At 37.6% G+C, this 16,886-nt stretch overlaps 1 protein-coding gene across 2 annotated transcripts in view; it reads right to left on the bottom strand.

Annotated features, from left to right (window-relative positions):
• RBM41 (RNA binding motif protein 41) overlaps nucleotides 1-16,886 on the bottom strand; it is a 48,083-nt gene that overhangs the window by 30,466 nt on the left and 731 nt on the right. Inside the window, exons 2-6 of one of the 2 annotated variants that reach the window (XM_058658689.1) lie at nucleotides 15,763-15,907; nucleotides 14,117-14,233; nucleotides 13,093-13,285; nucleotides 12,713-12,917; nucleotides 10,874-10,945 (exon numbers count right to left, since the gene is read on the bottom strand). In XM_058658689.1, coding sequence (XP_058514672.1) covers nucleotides 10,874-10,945; nucleotides 12,713-12,917; nucleotides 13,093-13,285; nucleotides 14,117-14,233; nucleotides 15,763-15,770 — 595 coding nt within the window. In that variant the 5' untranslated portion in view covers nucleotides 15,771-15,907. The remainder of the gene's footprint in view (nucleotides 1-10,873; nucleotides 10,946-12,712; nucleotides 12,918-13,092; nucleotides 13,286-14,116; nucleotides 14,234-15,762; nucleotides 15,908-16,886) is intronic. The other variant, XM_004590170.3, reaches the window with a different exon arrangement.

Consider the following 16,886-nt stretch of genomic DNA (forward strand, 5'->3'; position numbering starts at 1 on the left):
CCCAGTAAGACGCAACCTTGCTAGTACCTTGATTTTATACTTCTATCCCCCATAACTTCAAGAGAATATATTTCTGTAGTTTTAAGTCACTCAGTTTGTGGAACTTTGTTATGGCAACTCTAAGAAACTAATATAGATATCAGTTGGATATTGCAGCAACAAGTACCTAAAACTGTGAAATTGGCTTTAAAATTGGGTAATGTGTACAGGCTGGAAGAATTTGAGGTATTTGTCAGACAAAGCCCATACTGTCTTGAGGATTCCATTCTTAGAAATATGGATGTTGAAAGTAATTCCACGAAGAGTTCAGAAAGAAGTGAGAAAACGGTAAAGAATGCTTCTATCTTCTGAGAGAACACACAAACAGAAATATACAAACACACACATACACACACACACACATATAATGAACAAAATGTTGCTAGAAATAGTAAAGTTTCTGCTAGTGAGGCCTTATCAAAGCTTTTAGACATGGAGGAAAGGCGACCCTTGTTATAAAGTGACAGAATCTTGGCTAAATTGAATTCAATTATTGGGAGAAAAGTTCAATTTACAAGTGGTAAACCTGGATATTTAACTCATATTTCCAATAAAAGTACGGAAACTGGTCTCTCCATATGGTTATAATAAAATAGGAAAGCAAAGAGGTAAACTGAGGGAAGGAACTTATAAGAAAACAGAAATCAGCATTTGCTAACATGGAAAACTGTTACCTAGGCAGACATTTTTCTATGGAAACAAGGCTGAGGTTGTAGCAGGAAAAACTTTCAATGAAGAGATCTGGTAAGTTGCTTATAGATTCAAACATCTCAGCAGATACAATGAACAGAGATAGAGTTATCAAAGCATCCTCATATCTAATTATGTGAATATCTTGGTGTAAGAGGTTACTTCAAAAGTTCATAGAAAAATGGAATTAACAGAAAAGTTTAGGGGCAGGTGTTATGCCACAAAGGGTTAAGCAGTCACTTGCTGCTTTACCCATAGCCTGCATCAGAATGCTAGTTTGAGTCCCACTTACTTTGCTTCTGATGTAGCTTCCTGCTAATTGTGCCTTGGAAGGCAGCAGATAATCGGCCAAGTATTTGGGTCTCTGCCACCCATGTGGGAGACCTGCATGGAGTTCAAGGTTCCTGGTTTTGACCTGGCCCAACCCCAGACTGAGGTAGGCATTTGGGAGTGAACCAGTAGATGGAGACTCTCTCTTCGAAATAAATAAGTAAATATATGTAAAATAGTAAGTTTATTTTGGCAATTAAAAAAAAATCACACAAATGATGAATCTATCATTTTATATGTATGCATATACATAGTTTTTCATTATATATGCACACATATAAAATATACACCATATATTTATCTATAATAAACATATAACATATGCTTATGTAATAAATATATTATGCTTATAAGCATCAATATAAATTATGTATGAATATATAATTATAGTCATATACAGCTATATGATAATTCTAGAATATAGCTATAAGATATAATTAAGAATGTATTTATTATAAATATAATTATATATGTATAAAATGAAAAACCATGAAAATGAAAAATTGTTTACAGATAAAATATATATGTAATGAAAATGAATAAATCTGTGAACAGATATTTTAAAAAGTACAAAAATGCACTACATACAGAAATGTAAAAACGATGTACAGATTTCAAAAATGTTTTATACCAAAATACTTAAATTTCATTCTCCCACACATTCTTAAAGGTCTCTCAAATAAGAATGGATTTTGATAATTTTATACCAGCAGCCAGTGCCAACCTGGTATGAAACAAAGATATATAAGAAAATGAGGTTATGATGATTCCAACAGCAAATACATAGATGCTGAGGGCAGAAAGGATCAGGTTGCAATTGTTGCAGTGGGGAGCTAGGGAGGGAGGAGAGACTGAAACCCCATGCTTCTAAATCTGTATCTGTATCTGTGAAATGTACTAATACTGTAAAAATTAAAAATAAGAGTATAAAGTAAAGATGTATTACACAAAGAATGCAAATGCATATCAATACAGTTCCAGCTAATATTAAATTCTAGGACAGACCAAACTGACTTATAGTAGTAAAAAAATCAAAATACTAATTGCCTCTGGGAGGCTGGTATGGGAATTGGTGGAAATAAATATGATAAAACTTTCTGGAGAGATGACAATCTTCTATGACTTCAAAGGGGTTAAGTTATACAGATGTAGTGGTATGTTGGAGATGGCCATGCTTGTATGCAATATATTCAACTCCATGTTCAGTGAAGATAAAATGGTAGCTGCCTATACCTACAATGCCATTATATACTTAAATAGAATGTTGGAACTGTGACTGTAGCTGAATAACTAACTTATTGTAAGAAAACAGGGGAAATGGTGTAGTGGGGGAGAATGGAGAGGGAGAAAGGGGAGAGAACATGGGATATCCCTATAACCACAAAACTGCATTATGTAAAATAATAACAATAAAAAAATACAATGGTAGCCTGAAATTGGCCACGGTGGGAATATACACATAATAGAAACTGGCAAACAATACAATTTTTTCCCTGCAGAGTTGCTTGCTAAACATTTAGCACTATGTCATATACAGTTTTGTATTTTGATCAAAAGTCACCAAGTACATAATTGTGCATTTAATCATATGAAAATTATAAAGCAAAGAATGTGAACAAATATTTCACTGTAGTATAAACAATATACATGCTGAAGAATTTGGGTGATTTGCATTCAAATGAACTTTTAAAATATATATAAATAGGGCCCGCTGGCGTGGCCTAGCGGCTAAAGTCCTCGCCTTGAACGCACCTGGATCCCATATGGGCGCCGGTTCTAATCCTGGCAGCTCCACTTCCCATCCAGCTCCCTGCTTGTGGCCTGGGAAAGCAGTTGAGGATGGCCCAATGCATTGGGACCCTGCACCCACGTGGGAGACCCGGAGGAGGTTCCTGGTTCCCAGCTTCAGATTGGCGCGTACCGGCCCGTTGTGGCTCACTTGGGGAGTGAATCATCAGACGGAAGATCTTCCTCTCTGTCTCTCCTCCTCTCTGTATATCTGACTTTGTAATAAAATGAATAAATCTTAAAATATATATATATATATAAAGAAAGGTAGATTGAAAGTTGGACAGAGGTATAGACAGGTATGAGATAAGTAAAAATTAGTAACAGAATAAAGGGTGAAATATTAGGTGTTTGAAATAAAATTCTTTCAACTATTCTTTAAACTTGAAAATTTTCAGTTGAAACAAAAAATGGAAAAATCTTCTCCAATTTAGATATTAAAGAATATTAACATATATTTTAATCTTATATTTTCTATAGCCTCAATTCTTACATTTCCTTTTTAAACCGACTGCTACTTATGATGGCATAAAGTAAAAGGAGAAGATCTAAATATTATTTGCTCAAGTAGCTAAACAATTGAAGTACACTTTCTGTGATTTTTTTTTAAGTCATATTCTTTATCAAGTGTAGGGTATGTAGACCAAGGAAATTGGCAAATGAAAAGATAATTTTAATCTCCTGAAAGAAAGGAAGCAATACTGGGATAAAACCAACTGAGGTCCCTTGGACGATAAGAGGAATACAATCCAACACAAAGGTGTGAAGATTAACCTTCAGCAGGAAGATCTTCCCTAGCGCTGAGTCATGAAGGAAGAAAAAGAGAGTTAGGATGCAGAAGCTAGCAGAAAGTTGATGAAAGTTCTTGCTGATGGCAGTGTTTCCTTTGAACAGGATAGAAAGCTATTAAGATGATGAAATAGTAGAGCAGAAAATAGTAATGAAGATCTAAAATAGATTTTACAAGAAATGAAATGCAGCACTGACTATGGACTAGGACATGGATTTTGAACAAGAAAGAAAGCAACTATACCAGAGAAGCAGAACTTGTAGAGGCACATTAGTTATTCAGCAAGAAGTTATGGCTTTTCTCTAGTTGTGCTCAGAAGCTATGATGCAGAAACAGAAAAGGCAATTAGCTGGTGTTGAGGCTTCACTGGATGTATATGATAAATATACACTCATATAAGGAAGCAGAGAATGAATAATTCATAGGTCAGAATGTGGCTAAAAAGTTGATGAAATAGTCTAAGTAAGACGTGAAAGGAACAGCAAACAGGAAGTGCGGGCAGATTGGCATAAAATTGAAAAAAAAAATGTTAAGGAACTGACGATTTAAACAGGGTTGGAGAGACAGCACAATGAGTATAACAGAGTCAAAAGGAGAAGAAAAAGTTTGTAGGTTGTAGTCAAAGAGAGGCTTATTGTAGTCCATATGTAGGTCTTCTAATAGTTTGTGGAAAATGTGAACCATCTTTTCAGTGGAGAGGCATAGCACAGACACAACGGAGATGGAGGGAGAGCGAAACAACTGAGGCCACACAATGCTTCCCAGGGTATGCATTAACAAGAAGCTGGAATTTGGAGCAGAGCCTCAGAATAGAATATTTAACTTGTATCTTATCAACAAATTGCAATTAAAAGCATTATATGAACTATAATATTCAAAAGGCAGAGATCTGAAGGACTGATTTAAAATAAAACATCAATTCTGTATTTCCTGTGAATAAGACACACAATTTATATTCAAAAATGGAAAACAGGTTGAAAAGAAAAGGACAGGAAAAGCCATCTCATGAAAATATAAACCAAAGTAGAGCCAGGCTTTAGAAACTTGAGTCTTCTTTTTATATTTCATCAGTTCAGTGATTTTGATTGTGATTTTGACCATCTTTTCAAAGAATGAACTTTTGATTTTGTTGATTTTTCTCTAGTTTTTATTCTCCATTTAATCTATTTTTTTTCCCTTGACTGTTATTTCCTTTCTTCAGCTTGGTTTGGATTTAATTTTTTTTCCATTTTGCAATTCTTGAATAATTATTTATTTATTTGAAAGAAAGAATACAGACTGAGAGGGAGAGACAGACATCTTCTATCTGCTGGTTTACCTGCTAAGTGCCTGCAATGGCCAGGGCTGAGGCAGCCTGAAGCCAGCAGTCAGGAGTTGTATCTGGGTCACCCACACAGGTGGCAGGGATCCAAGCCCTTGGGTCATATTTCTCTGCTTTTCCCATGTCATTAGTATGAAGCTGGATTAGAACTGGAACAGCCTGGATAAAAACTGGTGTCCAAATGAGAGGCTGGTGTCATAGGTGGCAATTTGATTTCCTATGCCACAACAAGCCCCCATGTTTTATAATTTAAGAGATTTATTTATGGAACTGGGACTGTGGTACAGCGTTTAAGCCTCCACCTGTGAAACCAACCATCTCATATGAGCACAGCTACAAGTTCTGGCTACTTCCAATCCAGCTCCCTGCTAATGTGCCTGTGAAAGTGCTAGAAGATGATCCCAAGTGTTTGGGCTTCTGCCACCCACCCGTGGGAGACCTGGACAAGACACACACACACATATACATACACACAGAGTGAAAGAGAGAATCTTATCTTTTCCCCACTGGTTTGTACCCCAATGGTCACAAAAGCTGCGGCTGTTCTAGTATAGAGCCAGGAGTTAGAAACTGTATCCTGTCCTCCTGCATGGGTGGGTGGCAGGGGATCAAATATTTGGGTCATCCTCTGTGGCTCTCCCAGGTATATTAATAGGAAGCTGAATCAGAAACAGAGCAGCAAGGATTCAAGTTGGCCTTCTAATATACATATGAGATGCCAGCATGCAAATGGTGCTTGACAGACTGAACTATAATGTCAGCCCTTCTTTTTGTAATTTCTGAAGATGGATGTTAGTTACTAATTTTATTAATATGTACATCTTTAACTATAAATTGTTTTTACTGTATCTTAAAAAAATTTTTATACATTGAAATAATTGCAACTGAAAAATATTTTCCAGTACCCCTTGTGATTTTTTTTCTGATCTATCAAACATTCAGTACAGGGTTGATTTCTACATATTTGTAAATTTCCTAAAATGTTTTGTTATTGATTTCTATCTTCATTGCACTATAAATAGAAGTGGCAAAAGTAGGTATCCTTGTGATATTCCTAACCATGGTGGAATTTTTAGTATTTCACCATCTGGCCATTTGATTTCTAGCAAAACAACAAAAGCCAACAAATGGAGAAAGGGTAATCTTTTAACAGTTGGTAATGAAATTTAACATCACATCCCATATAAACATATAAACGAATCTTGTCCAAAAGAATCACAGATTTATGGGCCTGGCGCAGTAGCGTAGTGGTTAAAATCCTTGCCTTGCACATGCCCCGGGATCCCATATGGGCACCGGGTTCTAATCCCGGTAGCCCCGCTTCCCATCCAGTTCCCTGCTAGTGGCCTGGGAAAGCAGTCGAGGACAGCCCAAAGCCTTGGGACCCTGCACCCGCATGGGAGACCTGGAAGAAGTTCCTGGTTCCTGGCTTCCGATTGGCTCAGCTCCAGCCATTGTGGCTGCTTGGGGAGTGAATCATCGGACAGAAGATCTTCCTTTCTGTCTCTCCTCCTCTCTCTATATCTGACTTTGTAACAAAAATAAAATAAATCTTAAAAAAAAGAATCACAGATTTAAATGTAAAGTATGTATCTATAAAACTGCTAAAACAGAATACATTTTTCATGAGTATTAGGCATAATTCTTATACATATGTACTTATTAAAAGTAAAATCCATGAAAGAAATGACTGACAAATTGGATTTTATAAAAGTTTTCAAACATTTGCTCTGAACTGAAGATTTATATGCTAAAAACTACAAAATGTTGCTGGAAAACATTAGAGAAGAAACAAGTGAAAAGAAAGATATCCCATGTTTATAGATTAGAAGACTTAATACTATTAACATGTCAGTTCTAACCAGAGCAATCTACAGATTCAATGCAACCCCTACCAAGATCTCAATGATATTTTCTTTCAGCAGTAGAAAAGTCTATTCAAGTCACACAATACCTTATGGAATGTCCATCAAGCGAAAATAATGTTGAAAAGGTAGAAAAAAGTTGGAGTTCTCCTATTTCCTGATTTCAAAACTTCCTAAAAAAGTTTTGATTATTAAAATAATGCAGTACTAGCCTAAAGTCAGACCCAGGAGGAATGGAGATTCAAGAATCAAATACTTGTACTTACGGCAAAATGATTTTTGAAGAATGTCAAAATCACTCAGTATGGAAAGAATAAGTTTTTAACAGGTGGTACTAGAAAAAGTGCATATCAAGCTACTAAAAGTGAAGTTGGATCCTTACCTGAAAAGCATATATAAGAATCAAAACAGATTAAAGATTTAAATGTATAAAAAAATTAAAAAAAAAGATTTAAATGTAAGAGCTAAAACTACTTATTTATTTGATAATCAGAGACAGCACAAAGAGGGAGACCTCCAACTACTTTTCATTCTCTAAATGTCTGAGACCTGGGAACTCAATAGTGGCAGGGACTCAACTGTTTGTACCCTTCCTGGAGGCCTCCATGGGCAATGGCAGGAAGCTAGAACACAGAGCAGAGGCAGTATTCAAACCCATGCACACTTATGCAGTGTGGATGCCTCCAGTGGTGTCTTAATAGCTGTAACAAATAGCCACTCTTAGAGCTAAAACTAAAACTCATTGAAATAACAAAAGGGAAAAGCTCATATATTCTCTTTAACATAAAGCAACATCCATGTAAAATACAAAACAAATTTGTGAATAAGTACATACATATTTTCGTATGGTTCATCTGTATAATGGAGACTAACATACTGGGAAGTGAAGATTTGCTGCAGTAAATGTAGGTGCATTTACTCCCAAATAAAAGGAGGACTCCCAGGGAAACAGAAAATATTCTTCGGCAATATGATACTAGGTTTTCTATCTATACCTACAATGCCATAAGGAACTCACACAGTAGAAGGTTAAACATGTAATTGTTACTAAAGGTCTAAACTACTATAATCATATGGGAGACAATGGTGAGAGGGGAGAGAGAATGTGGAAGGATAAAGGGGAGGGAAAGGGAGGAATCTGTATAACTACTAAATTTCCATGGGAAATAATAAAGACAATTTCTTAAAAAGTTTAGTAACATTGGACTTAGTAATAATTTCTTACATATGACACAAAAAGCATAGAAAACAAAAGAAAAAATAAACAAGGTGATCTTCATCAGAATTAAAACCTTTACCAAAGGACACTATCAACAAAGCGAAAACATAACTTATGAATGGATTTGTCATATATCTGTAAAAGGAGTACTATATAGAAAAGGTACTCCAACAATTCAATAACAAATGAACAGTATCTCATTTTAAAATTGTGCAACAGGCTTGAACAGACATTTCTCCAAAGAAGATATGCAAATAGTCAAAAAGCCTATGAAAAGAAGCTTATCAGCACTAATCATGCAAATAAAAATCACGATGATATGGGTGTTGTGGTATGTGGTACAGTTAGTTAATCTGCTGCTTGGGATGTCTGTATAACACATCAGAGTACCTGGGATCAAGTCTTGATCCAGCGCCCTGAAAAATGTGTGCTCCAAGAAGAACAGATAATGGCTCAAGTTCTTGGGTCTGCCATTCACACAGCAGACTTGCTTGAAGTTTCTGGCTTAGACCAGGGCTATCTGAGACTGTTGCAGGTATTTGGGGGAGTGAAGCACCAGAGAGAAGGTTCTTTTTTTTCTTTCTCTCTCTTTCCTTTCTCTCTCTTTTTCTCAACCCCTTTGTGTGTCTCTCTCTCTCTCTCTCTCTCTCTCTCTCTCTCTCCTATTGCCTTTCAAATAAATAAAAATAAATGTACTTTAAGAAATGTGAGATATCACTTAACATCCATTAAGGTGGTTATTATACAAAAGAAATTAAAAATAATTTCTGTGGAGGGAATGAAGAAATTAGAACCCTTGTGCATTGCTGGTGAGAAAGCAAAATGGGTATAGTGTCTGGAAAACATGGCAGTTCCTCAAAAGCTAAATATGTGGAATTAGAACATGAGGGGGGCTTCAAAAATAGATTAAAAAACAGAATTAAAAGAATATGTTCAGTTTTCACAAACTTTCTGAAGCTCCTTGTATTATCAGCAATTCTACTTCTGGAACTATCCTCAAAAGAACTGAAACAGGCATTCAAACAGGTATTTGTACACCTGTGTTCACAGAAGCATTATTTACAACATCTAAAACATGGAAGCAACATAAGTGTCTGGTGGTGGTAAATGAACAAAAATATGGTATCAACATATAATAGAATATCATTCAGCCTTAAAAAATAAGAAATTTTGACATACACTACAGCACAAATGGGTCTTGAAGACACTACATTAAGTAAAAAAGCCAGGGACAAAAAAAAACACAAATATTATTTGATTCTACTGTTGTGAGGTACCTAGAGTACTCAAATTTAAATACAGAAAGTAGAATGATGGTTTTCAGAAAAGGAGGAAAGGGAAAATTGGGACTTAGTGTTTAATAAGTACAAAGTATCATTTTGGGTAGGTGAAAAAGGTCTAGAGATTAGATAATGGTAATGGTTGTGAAATAATGTAAATGTATTTAATGCCATAGAACTAAACATTCAAAAATTGTTAAAGTGGTAAATTTTATGTTATATAGATTTCACAATAAAAATGTTTCCAAAACATGGCTAAGAATGAAAAGACAAGGTACAGAGGCTGAGAGAAAACATATGTAAATCACATAGCCAACAGCATTTGAATATGCAAAGAACTCTCAAAATTCTTCAGAAAGAAAGTAGATAATCAATTATAATAAAGATTTTAATAGACATCTTAGCAAACATGATATAAGGATGACAAATAAGCACATGAAAAGATGTTGAACATCATTAGCCATAAAGGAAATGCAAATTAAAACTACAATGATGTATCACTTCACACCTATTAAAATAGCCAAAATAAATACTGACAATACCAAGTGCTGACAAAGATGCAGAGCAACTTGAACTCTCATACATTGCTGGTGGAAATGCAAAATGGTACAGCCACTCTGGAAAATGATTTGGCAGTTCCATATAAAGTTAAATGTGCACTTACCATATGACCCAGTAATCTCACTTCTAGATATTTACCTTAGAGAAATAAAAACTTGTGTTCATACAAAACCCATACAACAATGTTCACATCAACATTATTCATAACCATATAACCTGGAATTAATCACATTGCACTTCAATGGATAAATGGACAGACAAACTTTGGAACTCTCATACAATGGAATGCTACTTAGAAAATTGAATGAGCTATTGATCTACACAAAATCCTGGATGAGCCTCAAAGGGTTGTCATTTTGAGTGAAAGAAGCCAGTCTCACAAGGTTACAGAGTGATTCCTTTCATATGGCATTTTCTAAAAGATAATACTACAGAGATGGAGAATAGATCATAGATCAGTGATTGTTAGATTATGGGTGGGCTCAGGAGTGTGTATAAACGGATAGTATGAGGGAGTTTCTTTTAGAGTGATGGAGTTTTTCTTTGTCTTCATTGTCACATAAATCTACATGATTTACAATTCACAGAATTGCATACCAAAAATCCATGCAACTTTAATTTAGAAAGAAAATATTGTCTATTATATTAGCATGACCATACTCATCAATAGTTATACTTTATTAATTAGGAAAAATATTTCGAATTATTTATGAAATAGGATCTAAAAATCATTAAGATCAATTTATGTCTGGTAGAATAACTTAAAAGTACAGAAAACAACAATAACACTAAAAGTTGCTTTACAACTTGTACTAACTCTTCTCTTTTGTATATTTCATATACTCTTTCAGAGTAATATATTCCCTCTAGATCATCTCCTATAAACATCGTGAAATACTGAATATGGAATTAAACAAGTGCTCAACTTAGAAGTCTGGGGCCCTAAGTCACATTCCTAAATCTAACACTGTAAGAAAACTCTCAACTTGCCTTTTGTGCCTAATTTTATCTTCCTCTTCATTGAGGTCATGTACTTGTCTGCACTTGTCTTTTTGTGGTATGCTGTGAAGGGTTTAAATAAAGCAAGGAGTTTCAAAGATAGGAAACAGAACAGATTTATACACCACCCACCCCTCCCCAACCCAAATAATAGGTACTGCTCTAAGTGGTTTACATGTAATAGCTTATTTAATCCTCCTAACAACCCTACACCATAGCTACTATTAACACTGATTTTACAAAGAAATGGAAGCCTCGAGAGGTAACTTGACCAGCACTCTACAGTGGGGGAGCCAGAATTTTCCCTGGGATTCCACCTCCAGAGTCCACATTAAACGGTATAAATTGTCTCCACAGAAGGCTGTTAGGTTATTCAATTCCTTCTCACTAACAGATCACTCAAGCTACTCAAGGCTTTAACATATCATCTAAGCATAGGTGATTCTCAATGATATACATCTAGTTCTAATCTCTCCTGAGCTTCACTGCTGCATTATCAACTAACCACCCCTTCACTATCCACATTTGATGTTCTTGCCATTCTCACAAATTGAACAGGTTTAAAAATCAAGCTCATTATCCCTCTGCAAAATTTTCCCCCAAAAGCCTTATCAATTTTCTGCCAGTTAAGTTAGTCATACAGCCTTGAAATATTTGGATTTTCTTTTACACATCCCTTTCCATTCACCCTTCCTTCACTGGTAGTCAACAAATTTATTAATTCTTCTTTATAACCACACCTACCCCTTTCCAATTTCAGTGCCATTATTCGAGGCTGGCTCTTCAAGCCTATCACATCTCTCATCCACTCTCCCTGTTGCTAGTTCTTTCTCTACCGAATCCTGCCTACTGGGGCTATCAGATTACTCTTTTGAGATATGGCTTTGTGCATGTTACTCTTGACTTGAAAATGTTAAATTACATTCTAACTGAATAACTGTGTATAGATGTATTGTTACCCACCAAATGAAGTTCAAAATTCTTAGTTACCTTTCCAAATTTGTTTCTCACAACTCTCCCAAACTCTCCATAGTGCTCACACTCACATCCTGTTGCAACTGAAATGCTGTTAAATAGTATCAAAAGAACATTGAAATCTTAGCTCCTCTGACAGTCTTTCTGTGGTCATACATAGTACACTTTCTTCCTTCAAATTGATACGCTATGTAGCAGTGATATCTAACATTGTTACTAAATGTTATGTTTATCTCTCCAACCACACTCTACTTGGCACAAAGTGAAGAACTACTTCTCAAATTTCTGTGCATTTTCCATAGTGCCTTGTAAAATTTGTTTAATCTTTTGGGTTCAAGTACATATAACTTGTTTACATGTTCTGTGTTGATTTATAGTTCAGCCTAAAGACACTTCTGATCTTACTTCACCTCCCTTCCTAGTGTTCTCTATCATACCCTGCTGTGCTGACTCCTACCACAGTAAAGTTCTCATTGTTTCCCAAACCTACCCGATTCCTTTTACAATCCCACTCACATTCACTAAAAACTGCAATACCCTTGTCACTTTATTTACCTGACAAATGCCTTTAGATCCATCATACAAATGTCAATTTCTGACTCTCCTAACTAGACTTCAATGCTCAAGGTTCTGTGTTCTCTCAGCATTTTATTAAAATCTGTTTAACAGCAATTTCCATGTTGTCACGCAACTAACTACGTATATATTTGTCTCTCTTATGAGGTTATACATTGCTCAAGAGCAGTAATCGTTCGGTTTCTCCCACTCTCTTCACCAATTTTTCATATGTAATGCCTTGATGTTAAATCTTTCTCTCAATGATAGAATATACCAAAGACGGTGGGGATCACATACCTTGGTAATAAAGAGCCTTAAGGAAGGAATGACGATCAGCTCCCTGAAATAAAGATTTTTCTATTTCCATTTCCCGCCGGGTCAGCTGTTTGCTCTTCGCAAATCTCTGTGGCAGGCAAAGGATGCGCTGACGCTCTGAAATCCTTTCTTCAATATCTTGGAGACGCTTCTGTATTGCTTCAGGAGTTGCTCTCAGTTTTGTCTTCTGAAACCACAGAGAACAGATGGCGCATGTCACAGAGGACACACCTGGAAACCCTACCAGAGCCCAGGAACACACACTTGCAGAAAGTGCTGGCTAAGAAGTCAAAGGAAAACGTCACTTTCACCAATGTCCCTATCCATCAAGAAATAAACAAAACAACAACAACAAAACTCACCTTTTCCCCTGACACGTGGTTTTTCCAGATTAAGATTTCTGTTTCATTAAGCCCTAGTTCCCTGAGAGAAGCAGTTTCCTGGTCCTTTTCGTGTAGTGTCTGGAACTGGGACAAAGTCATAGTACCAGCTGCTTCCTTCCCAAAGGGCCTATACATTGTACCAGGAGCAAAACTGTCTTTCTTAGATACACATCTGCAAAACAAGCGGGAAGACAGGGAGAACACCCCGCAGTTACCACATTGCACAGACATGGGGGCTCACTATTCCAGGAGGCACAGTAGAACTCATCAGCAGTTTCTCTTTCACATCTTAGTTCTAACACTGGGTCGAAATGGAACTCCACCAATAGAGCTAATAAATGACTAAACCAACATCTTTTTTTGTATATACTATGTATCACATACTATGCTACAGAGGCAAGTAAACAGACAAAGATACTATTTCCACTGTGTTAGTGGAAACACAGTGTATTTTAGGACACAAGAAAGATACCTGGCCCAGGCTTAGTGGATTATGAGAGGCTTCCAAGATACAGAGACGCAGAAGCAAAACCCTGCTTAATAGGGGCCTGGCGCAATAGCCTAGCAGCTAAAGTCCTCTCCTTGAACACGCCAGGATCCCATATGGGTGCTGGTTCTATTCCCGGCAGCTCTGGTTCCCATCCAGCTCCCTGCCTGTGGCCTGGGAAAGCAGCTGAGAATGGGCCAAAGCTTTGCGACCCTGCACCCTTATGGGAGACCCAGAAGAAGCGCTGGGATCCTGGCTTCGGATTGGTTCAGCTCTGGGTGTTGTGGCCGCTTGTTGCAGTGATTTATTGGATGGAAGATCTTCCTCTCTGCCTCTCCTCCTCTCTGTATATCTGCCTTTCCAATAAAAATAGATAAATCTTCAAAACCCTGCTTAATAAGCAGCAATTTGTCAAAGAAAAGGAGTAGGAGAGTGTGTTCCCTCTAAGGATTAAGAAGGGGCACCTGGAGGCGTGGGTCCATGACACTATTACTCATTTGCAAAATCAATACCTACTCCTCAATGGAGACAGAGGTATCAAGTTGATGCTGAAGCAGGCTCTTCAGCTGCCTCTCGCCTTCTGTTTCCAGCTCCTCCAGTGTGCGCTCATCACTCTTCACACAGCTGTTTATCCTGGAGTAGATGTAAGAATATGTACAGAAAGTAGAAGAGACCGGTTTCCAAATATATCCCTTATCTAGATTATTAGCCATTAGTGACCCTGTTTGATCAAGGACACTTCTGTAACAAGCATTTAGTAAATACCTGCTCACACAAGGAACGATGTCCTGATGGAAGTCAAAGGCAACGACCAGACAGTCCCTATCCTCAAGAGACTTGCAACCTATTCAGAGGGAGGAATCTTGTGTGTGTGGATATCAGATTTACAAGGGTCTATAATGAGAGTGGAGAATGGAGGGAGGGAGGACAGCATGAGAGAATATGAACGAATAATGATAAAGAAACACATATGCCAAATCAGTAGTGCTTTTTAGAAGAAAGATAATTTGGAGCTATAGTGGTAAAGGAAAATTTCAGATGTACCAGTTCTTTTGAAAGCAAGGGTAAGGAAGTACAAGATAAACCCGACATTCTCTGCTGTGTAATTCAATCCCGTGAGAAAGGCACTAAAGAAGCAAAGAAGCTCCAGGAGGAATATTCTGTTGGATACATTTAGATGGCTACGTTTTTTTTTTTTTAAACTAAAACACAAGAACAAAAAAGCAAAGGGAATTAACAATTCAAAATTCTAGATAGTGATCACATCGCAGGGAAGGGGGAGCAAGGAAACAAACTGGAGACAAAGGGAATTCTAAGGCACTGGCAACGTTCTACTCCTTCATCCCATACTGGGTTTTCAATGTGTATATGCCACATTCTGCGTGTGTGAGCGGTCACCATGAACATTTTACAGGTTATTTTCAGGCAAGGCAAATCAGAAACAGGTTTTTAAATAGATGTAAGGATCGAGACGGAGGATCACACAGTGCAAACAAAATGAAAAGGCGTTCTGTCCTGCCAATAATTGAGGCTCGCACTCTCAACAATGACCGTCCAGGGTTCCACTGCCATTCACAGCAGAACCAGCGGCGGGAACTGCTCACAGCCATGCCTTCCTTCTCTGGTAAATACATCCTATCCGCTTTGTGCTTGCATTCTAAATTTAGACAGTGCAGCACTTCCTTAATCTAAGATTTGAAAATACCATCTGGTTGCCCAGTTCGCACCCAAAGTCTTCCTTAATATACACACGCTGTAAATAAATGGGCGGCACACCCAGAGCCCCTGTCACTGGATGAGGTAAGCTGGAGTGAGATCGAGAGGAGCCAGCCCGGGGGTTTCCAACGCCAAGAACCTGCCCTCCCAGACCCTTTTGCCTAGATGGGTGTTATCTGAAACAATTCGGCAGCGATACCCAGCCAGCTCCCCGGGCCTGTGGCGGGACAGGGCGCATTCCGACGGAGCCCGCCCCAGCAGTCGGTCCTCCCTGAACTTCACCCCGCAGGCCTGCCCAATCTGTCCCCCCGATCCCGGTTCCCTCCCTTTTACCAGAAACCCCACCCTGAAAACCTGCCTATAAATAGAAAACGACAACAGCGATTTCCAAAGTAAAAGGTAGAAAAAGAAGTCCCCTTGCCGCCTGTTCCTAAGACAGCCCTTACCTCTTCATGTTTCCAAAGGCCCCTATTTCGCTAACTTGGGCGACGCGTTCGTGGACTTCAAGCCCCAGAACTCTTCGCGGCAGACTCAGAGAATTGTGGTGCAGCGTGGATTTCTGGGAAACGTAGTACCACAGATCTATAGAAACTGGAAGGGAAAGGAAGTGTTGAGTGACTACTACGTTGTAAATTGCCCAAAGATTTCTTATGACTTAAATACAGCACCCAAAACATCCAGCCCATAAGCCGGAGGTCACCGAGGACTTTTCTGATTGCCCTCTCAATGTCATTAGAGCCTAACTTCTCTAATTTCCTTCAAATTGCTTTCTACTCTGCTGACTACAGAAACGCTAGTTCTCCTAGATGATACAATCTGACCATGTCACTTGCACTAATGGCTGTCCTCTATCTCTAACAGACTTGCAAGTTTTCTCATTTGAATATTAGAAATTTGTGTATGTTTACATTTAGTGAATGTTTTATTTGTAATTATAATGAATAAAGAGAGATATATACTATACTGGCTAAATGCATGGGCTCTTAGTTCCCAGTAATGGAAGTATAAATGTCTTTATGTGGGGGAAAAAAGCTTTCAATTTCACTTCTAAGTGAGATGGAAATTTCAAAGCAAACTGATTTGTACTCCCCAAAATTATCAAGGTCACCCAAAGCAAGAGGAACCAAAGAAGGCATGATGACTAAACATAATGTGGTATCCTTGATAGTATCCTGAGATAGAAAAAGGATACCATGTAAAAACTAAGCAATTGTGATAAATAATGCACTTTAGTTAATAAGGATCATTAGCTGTGATGAATATATATCACTTATGTAAGGGGTTGACACTAAGGGAAACTCAATAGTGTATATGGTACTATGTATTATGCAACTTTTCTAAAATGCTCAAACTGCTGTAAGAATTAAGTTTAGACAGTTTTTTCAAGACTGATTTGAAACCCAGTGTTAGAAAGAGGGCTATTTTACATCTACTGGTTTATTCCCTAGTTGGCTTCTATGGCTGGGGTGGGCCTGGGCTATGGAACTTCCTCTGCGTCTTCCACATGGGTGAAGGGATCTAAGGTGTTTGGGCATCTTCCACTGCTTTCTCAGGCACATACTAATTAACA

Source organism: Ochotona princeps, chromosome X (genome assembly GCF_030435755.1).
Source record: "Ochotona princeps isolate mOchPri1 chromosome X, mOchPri1.hap1, whole genome shotgun sequence".
NCBI lineage: Eukaryota > Metazoa > Chordata > Mammalia > Lagomorpha > Ochotonidae > Ochotona > Ochotona princeps.